The 8,945-nt window shown below is 39.3% G+C and overlaps 1 protein-coding gene across 1 annotated transcript; it reads left to right on the top strand.

Annotated features, from left to right (window-relative positions):
- Nucleotides 1-3,777: 3,777 nt before the first annotated feature.
- Nucleotides 3,778-8,945, top strand: LOC133631215 (gap junction delta-4 protein-like). Its single transcript, XM_062023373.1, has 2 exons — nt 3,778-3,835; nt 8,080-8,945. The coding sequence occupies exons 1-2, from the start codon at nt 3,778-3,780 to the stop codon at nt 8,943-8,945; spliced, it is 924 nt and encodes a 307-aa protein (XP_061879357.1).

The raw sequence follows: 8,945 nt of genomic DNA, 5'->3' as shown, positions 1-8,945 counted from the left end.
CCACACCTGTGCTGATGATCCAAAATGAGTGCCTTGGTCTGCCCTCCTTGGACTACATACTACATTCACGTGGACCCAGACTTAAACAAGTTGAAAAACTTATTGGGGTGTTACCATTTAGTGGTCAATTGTACGGAATACATACTGTACTGTGCAATCTACTAATAAAAGTTTCAATCAATCAATCAATGACTGTCAACAATCCCTCACTATTTTCTAAACCAGAGGTGGGCTAATATTTTGACTAAGGGGGGGCAACATTTAGAGAAAAAAATGTGTCAGGGGGGCCAAGGTGTATGTGTATATAAATGATAAATACACATGTAGCTGTAAAAATCTGCTGTACAGTGTATGTGTTTGGGTCCCTTTTTTTCAGGAACACTAATACCAAAAGTCACAATGTCCGATAGAGTTCTAAAAACATTATGATAGACCACCTCAAAAAAACGGATTGGAATTTTACAGTTTTTTTTACTGAAAGAGACCCAAATTGTACATTAAAATAAAGAAAGTGGGATTTATATATATTAACTATTAACCATAAAACACTGAATATTAACAACATATGAACATCACTCCTCTTGTCATGATCCGTTGCCCGGATCATGTTTAGTTTTGTTCTACTAGTTCCACTACCTAAGTTCTGTTTTTTAGCACCCCTGGGTTAGTGTTTTGGTTACCACGGGTAGTCTCACCTGCCTCTGATTAGTGCTTGGCATGCTCACCTGCTGCCGGGCACTAATCAGAGAGCTACTTATTCACGTTGTGTGCCACACTCGGTCTGGTTTCCTTGTTTGCTTTATGCAACAGTCACGTTGGATGTTTACCTTGCTTCTCGTTTCTATGCTTGTTGATTCTTTTGATTCCTGTGCTAAGTTTGACCTTAGCTCCCCGTGCTTCTCTTTTGTTTATTTCCTGTTTTTTTTGTATGTTGTACGATTCATGAAAAATAAATCATATCGTCCAGAGTTTTCCGTCTGCATCCTTGGAGAACGACCCCCGCAGTAAGATGCTGTCAGAATAATTGTATCTAAGTTATCACAAAACTTTGTGTTGAAATGAGTTCCCGGCGAGAAGACAAAAGCTGTCTTTGAACCTACCAAGAAGAAGGCTTGTAAAACTCCACTGTGTAGGATGGGAAGCAACATGAAGGTGTTGTTTTTTTCATGTATTGTAATCAACAGAAAGATATTGTCGTGACCCAAAAACTACAAAGCGGAGAGGAAGCAGGGCCTGACTCCCATCAAGGCGACCTATTCTGTGAACTGTTTTACGATCTTTTCTTTGAACTGTTTTAATCAAAGGCGATGGCTGTTTACGACCCCCGTCCCTTAGAAACAGCTGTTGCCATGTAATCAGGGAAAGTCCAAATAAAAGAGGAGGCGTACAATCTTTCGCCAGATCGTGGTGAGACACTGTTCGAGGGTACAGCGTCCAAGCGGCTCTCCTCAATTGAGCCAAATTTAATTCTGTCTCCGTTTAATTCCTTGCTTTTTGTCTTGTTTAATATATGTCATCAGTGTTTGAACCTGACAGATGCGACCCAATCGTGACACCTCTTTTACTACTCAGACCAGATCTTTGATAGACGTCTTTTACAATCAAGCAAAACACAACTAAAATGTAACAAACAGCAAAATATGAAGGCAAAGTGTAATCAACACCTACAATATGATATATTATGAGGTAAAAATCTGCTTCCGCGGCTGTTTCTGACACACGCGTTTTGGGCTGGGTGCTCTGAAAACAAACCCCGCCCACTCTGGTTTGTTCCTCGTATAACACTCAAAAGTGCAGATTTCAACCATTGAAATACTTTCTATAGTTCAAGACCTACGGTCATTTAAAAACAGTACTGCACTGCAGTTTTAATGTTAAAGGTCTAAAAAAATTATGTAGAACGTCCGGCGGGCCGGATTGAAAATCTTAACGGGCCCAACTCAGTGGCGTAGTGGTTAGAGCAGGGGTCACCAACCTTTTTGAAACCTAGAGCTACTTCTTGGGTACTGATTAATGCGAAGGGCTACCAGTTTGATACACACTTAAATAAATTGCCAGAAATAGCCAATTTGCTCAATTTACCTTTAACTCTATGTTATTATTAATAATTAATGATATTTACACTTAATTGAACGGTTTAAAAGAGGAGAAAACACGAAAAAAAATGACAATTACATTTTGAAACATAGTTTATCTTCAATTTCGACTCTTTAAAATTCAAAATTCAACCGAAAAAAAGAAGAGAAAAACTAAAAAAAAGAATTTATGGAACATCATTAGTAATTTTTCCTGATTAAGATTAATTTTAGAATTTTGATGACATGTTTTAAATAGGTTAAAATCCAATCTACACTTTGTTAGAATATATAACAAATTGGACCAAGCTATATTTCTAACAAAGACAAATCATTATTTCTTCTAGTTTTTCCAGAACAAAAATTTTAAAAGAAATTCAAAAGACTTTGAAATAAGATTTAAATTTGATTCTACAGATTTTCTAGATTTGCCAGAATCATTTTTTATTTATTTTAATCATAATAAGTTTGAAGAAATATTTCACAAATACTCTTCGTCGAAAAAACAGAAGCTAAAATGAAGAATTAAATTAAAATGTATTTATTATTCTTTACAATAAAAATGTACTTATTTACTTGAACATTGATTTAAATTGCCAGGAAAGAAGAGGAAGGGATTTAAAAGGTATATGTGTTTAAAAATCCTAAAATCATTTTTAAGGTTGTATTTTTCCTCTAAAATTGTCTTTCTGAAAGTTATAAGAAGCAAAGTAAAAAAAAATTAATGAATTTATTTAAACAAGTGAAGACCAAGTCTTTAAAATATTTTCTTGCATTTTGAAATTCTATTTGAGTTTTGTCTCTCTTAGAATTAAAAATGTAAATAAATAAATAATAAATAAATCTGAACAGCCGATAAAATCTGAACAGCCGATATGGGCATCTACATCTACTATATGATATGCCTGAGAAGCTGGGCAGGACATTATTAAAAAAAAAAAAAAAAAATTTTTTTAAAATTAAAAATGTCGAGCAAAGCGAGACCAGCTTGCTAGTAAATAAATACAATTTAAAAAATAGAGGCAGCTCACTGGTAAGTGCCGCTATTTGAGCTATTTTTAGAACAGGCCGGCGGGCTACTCATCTGGTCCTTACGGGCTACCTGGTGCCCGCGGGCACCACGTTGGTGACCCCTGGGTTAGAGTGTCCGCCCTGAGATCAATAGGTTGTGAGTTCAAACCCCGGCCGAGTCATACCAAAGACTATCAAAATGGGACCCATTACCTCCCTGCTTGGCAGTCAGCATCAAGGGTTGGAATTGGGGGTTAAATCACCAAGAATGAATCCCAGGCGCGGCCACCGCTGCTGCCCACTGCTCCCCTCACCTCCCAGGGGGTGAACAAGGGGATGGGTTAAATGCAGAAGACACATTCCACCACACCTAGTGTGTGTGTGACAATCAGTGGTACTTTAACTTTGAACTTAATGTGGCCCACGGGCCGTATTTTGCCCATATTTCTAAACGTCTCTACTTCTAAGGTGTTAATGGAAGAACATCTAAGATGCTGCTCTATAAGCTGTCCAGTATGATTGGTGGTCCTCCATTGTACCTCGTCATGCCAACAATGCTTTGAAGGCATCTGGGTAAGAATAGCCGCACAGGTCTTGGACTCCTCAATACGAGTCAGCGGCCGAGGAGGAGTGCAGCAGAGTGAATCGGGTCTGTTCAAGAACTCCCGTGTTTTTATGTCCACGCTGAGCCATGGTGACACTCTACGATCTGGTCTTCATCACCATCAGTCACAACGTATCCTTCATCGGTGAGTCTCGCTATTTTATTTCCAAGAATTCACGACAAAACCTACTGGATACAATGAGAACAAAATAATAAATAGGCCTCTAAAAGTTATTATTTTTTCAAATTAATTTACAGTATTGTGCCATGTCGAACGACATGATGGTAAAATAAACATAGTGTTGATTCAATAGTTGAAATGAGCATTATTATCTTTGTGGAAGTAGATGTGTCTGTTAGATTTAACTAAGATTGAGTATTTGTACTAAGATAATGCGAACACAAGCTAATGCTAGTAACTCAGGAATGGCATATTTATGCTAACTTAGATATAGATTGTATCGTAACAGATCACCATATGGAATGTTCTCTGGACTACAAAGGTCAACTGAATCAATAGCGGAGATATTTCGGCTAATAGGCAAATGCTACTACGAACATAATAAGAAGCAGTACGTTTTTATGTACTACTCGAGTACTTGATTGTACGAGTGTTTCAAAGACCGTTCTAAGCAGAACGATAAATAATTGTTAAGTTAGTTAATGTTATTTTTTGTAAAAGTAACGTCTGCCAGTTCGTCTGGCTGTGTTATAGAACTCTGTGAAAATCTCACTTTAAAAAGGGACCTATGATAAATTTAGTCTTTTCTGTCTCATAAATGTTACATTGTTGGATACTCGTGTTAAACAATGCCAAATGATCAAATTATAAGGTTCATGCATTTTTGCCAGGGGGGGAGGAGCTCTTCCCCTTATGCTTTAGGCCAGTGTTTTTCAACCACTGTACCGCGGCACACTAGTGTGCCGTGAGATACAGTCTGGTGTGCCGTGGGAGATTATCTAATTTCACATATTTGGGTTGAAAACATTTTTTGCAAACAAGTAATTATAGTCTGCAAATTATGTGTTGTTGCTGAGTGTCAGTGCTGTCAGTAGGTGGCAGCCGGTAGCTAATTGCTTTGTAAATGCAGGTAAAAAGGTGTCTTATGCTTAAACCAAAAATAAACAAAAGGTGAGTGCCCTTAAGAAAAGGCATTGAAGCTTAGGGAAGGCTATGCAGAACGAAAGTAAAACTGAACTGGCTACAAAGTAAACAAAAACAGAATGCTGGACGACAGCAAAGACTTACTGTGGAGCAAAGAAGGCGTCCACAATGTACATCCGAACATGACATGACAATCAACAATGTCCACACAAAGAAGGATAAAAACAACTGAAATATTCTTGATTGCTAAAACAAAGTAGATGCGGGAAATATAAAACATGAAACTACTACAGGAAAATACCAACAAAAGAGAAAAAGCCACCAAAATAGGAGCGCAAGACAAGAACTAAAACACTACACACAGGAAAACAGCAAACAACTCCAAATAAATCAGGGTGTGATGTGACAAGTGGTGACAGTACACCTACTTTGAGACAAGAGCTATAGTGATGCATGCTTGGTTATGCTTTAAAGTCATATCCAACAATTGCGACAATGACTTTTAACTGTCAACTGAGTTTATGATTTGTGCTGGTGGTGTGCCTCCGGATATGTTCAACGCAAAAAATTTGCCTTGTCTGAAAAAAGGTTGAAAAACACTGCTTTAGGCTATGTGGACACATACATAAAGGTAAGATAAAGTAATATGTTTAACTAATCGTGGCATGCACACAATAACACCAAAGTGCGACATGAAGTGACATTAATGCTGCCAAAGGCAATTTCTTAAAGCAGAGTCTGAATAGCTCGGTTGGTAGAGTGGCCGTGCCAGCAACTTGAGGGTTCCAGGTTCGATTCCCACTTCCGCCATCCTAGTTACTTCTGTTGCGTCTTTGGGCAAAACACTTTACCCACCTGCCCCCAGTGCCACCCACACTGGTTTAAATGTAATATAGATATTGGGTTTCACTATGTAAAGCGCTTTGAGTCACTAGAGAAAAGCGCTATATAAATATAATTCACAATTGATCAGAGTGTGTGCAGGTGAACCTAATGTTGTGACCTGGTGAATCTATATAATGTTAATTTTCGACCACGTCTGGAAAAAGTGTAGCAGTGGACAACTTCACAATTAATATTTAAAGGGGAACTGCACTTTTTGCCCATTGTTCACAATCCTCCAAGTTTGCATTCTAATTAGAGATGTCCGATAATATCGGCCGTTAAATGCTTTAAAATGTAATATCGGAAATTATCGGTATCGTTTTTTTTATCATCGGTATCTTTATTTTTTGTTTTTTTTATTAAATCAACATAAAAAACACAAGATACACTTACAATTAGTGCACCAACCCAAAAAATCTCCCTCCTCCATTCACACTCATTCACACAAAAGGGTTGTTTCTTTCTGTTATTAATATTCTGTTTCCTACAGTACATATCAATATATATCAATACAGTCTGCAAGGGATACAGTCCGTAAGCACACATGATTGTGCGTGCTGCTGGTCCACTAATAGTACTAACCTTTAACAGTTAATTTCACTCATTTTCATTAATTACTAGTTTCTATGTAACTGTTTGTATATTGTTTTACTTTCTTTTTTATTCAAGAAAATGTTTTTAATTTATTTATCTTATTTTATTAATTTTTGAAAAAAGGACCTTATCTTCGCCATACCTGGTTGTCCAAATTAGGCATAATAATGTGTTAATTCCACGACTGTATATATCGGTATCGGTTGATATCGGTATCGGTAATTAAGAGTTGGACAATATCGGAATATCGGATATCGGAAAAAAAGCCATTATCGGACATTCCTTATTTTAATTTGTAATAATCGGCTTGTTCTTGGTGGCTAGCAATGCAGCTAATAGGTATAATTCATTTTGCCTCTAATTCACTTTAAAAATGTTTTCAAAAACCGCCAACAATACTTAATTTACGTTCCGTAACCTGCGTAACAACCAAGATGTTACGGTTGGGGGGGTTGCATAGTTATGCGCAGGTTGTTTTCCCAAGATGCAGACGGAACTCGGGAAGCAGCGACCAGGTAGGAAAAAATTATTTATTTTCATAAATCAGGCAAGAAAACAAGAACAGAAAACTATGACGATTGCACGGGAAACTAGGGTAGAGCTAAGCACAGGAACGGGAACAAGAAGCTAGGGAGCAAACAAAACAGTCAGACCGAGTGTGGCGAAAGGCAGGAACAAATAGCTCTCTGATTAGTGCCCGAGAGCAGGTGAGCGTCCCAAACACTAATCAGAGGCAGGTGAAAATAATCAGCACCCATGGCAACCACGAAACACAAACCCCAGGGTGCTGAGACAGAACTAAGGGAGTCTTAAACTAAAACAAAACATGATCCGGGCAACGGATCAGCACAGCTGTAGCAACTTTGTTTTTCTAGCGTAGTAACACATCGCCTTTCAATGTCATTAGCCATACGCTGGCTTTTTGCATCAGCAGCTAAAATGCTTTTAGAATAGAATAGAAAGTACTTTTTTGATCCCTGGGGGAAATTCAGCACCACAGTTCGCTCACAATAAACACTTAGGTATTTTTTTTACATGTGAATAATATAAATACAGTCTATTATACAGCATTATTCACATGTGAATAATATAAATACAGTCTATTATACAGCATTATTCACATGTGAATAATATAAATACAGTCTTTTATACAGCATTATTCACATGTGAATAATATAAATACAGTCTTTTATACAGCATTATTCACATGTGAATAATATAAATACAGTCTTTTATACAGCCTTATTCACATGTGAATAATATAAATACAGTCTATTATACAGCACTATTCACATGTGAATAATATAAATACAGTCTATTATACAGCATTATTCACATGTGAATAATATAAATACAGTCTATTATACAGCATTATTCACATGTAAATGATATAAATACAGTCTATTATACAGCATTATTCACATGTGAATAATATAAATACAATCTTTTATACAGCATTATTCACATGTGAATAATATAAATAGTCTTTTATACAGCATTATTCACATGTGAATAATATAAATACAGATTTGAGTTTGTAATGCACAACACATTGTAAATTAGATTAAAATCATCATGGCTCACCTTTAAGAGCTGTGCTGCACAAGGAGCTGACCGCCTGTTGCTCTTGGCTAGTGTTGCTCCACTTCACTCTCAATCAGCAGGGATGTGTGGGTTGCTGGTTCGAGCCTGGCGTGTGCAGGGCAGTACTGTGCGGGATGACCACCACTGTTACATAACTGAAGCATGTTTCTATTGGAGCTCCTAGGAAGGTGTACCTGATGAAGTGTACCTGTGTTCCTCAGGCAAAGTGTGGTGGGTTCTGATGGTTCTGGGCCGCGTTCTGGTGCTGTGTCTGGGCGCCTCGAGCCTCTTCCAAGACGACCAGGCGAGGTTTGTGTGCAACAGCCTCCAGCCGGGCTGCTCGGTGGTCTGCTTTGACGTCTTGTCTCCGGTGTGTCTTCTGCGCCTGTGGCTCTTCCAGCTCATCCTGCTGTGTTTGCCCCACATCCTGTTCGCCACCTACGTCACCCACAGAACCACCGCTGGCTACCCAGGTGGAGGGGTGCCGAGGTTCTCCTGCGCCTACGTCGTCGCCGTCATTCTTCGCATCCTTCTGGAAGTGTCTTTTGGTGCGGGACAGTTCTTCCTTTTTGGTTTGTCCATCCCGAAGAGCGTGCTGTGCTACGAGGCCCCCTGCAGCTCGGGGGTGGAGTGCTTCGTCTCCAGACCTACAGAGAAGACCCTGATGCTCCACCTGATGCTGGCCTTGGCATCCTTGTCAGCCATGTTGAGTCTGCTGGACTTGGTCTGCACAATCAAAGCCACGCTGAGCCGGAGGAGAGCGAGACACATGCTGAGTGACCAGCTGTGCAAAGGAGAACAAGGTAGCGTCCCTGATGGGCTCCTAACCCAAAGAACAAGCACCAGCGGAACCTCCATGAACGACCACAAGGAGGAGCCGCCTCTTCCAAACGGTCAACTCAAGAAGCTTCAAGATCGCAGGCAAGCTCAGACGGACGTATCGCCTTTCTCTGTGATGCACTTTGTCCTCCACGACCAGGCCAGATCTCCCGTGTCGCTCTGCAGCAGACCTGCAACACCCAAAGAGCCGGGCCGGGTCAGGTCCAGTAACAACTGGTCTGCCAAAGACAAGAGGGCGTGGGTTTGA

This window comes from Entelurus aequoreus, linkage group LG16 (assembly GCF_033978785.1).
Source record: "Entelurus aequoreus isolate RoL-2023_Sb linkage group LG16, RoL_Eaeq_v1.1, whole genome shotgun sequence".
Lineage (NCBI taxonomy): Eukaryota > Metazoa > Chordata > Actinopteri > Syngnathiformes > Syngnathidae > Entelurus > Entelurus aequoreus.
The sequence above is the reverse complement of the archived record's forward strand: the minus strand, read 5'-3'. Positions and strand labels throughout refer to the sequence as shown.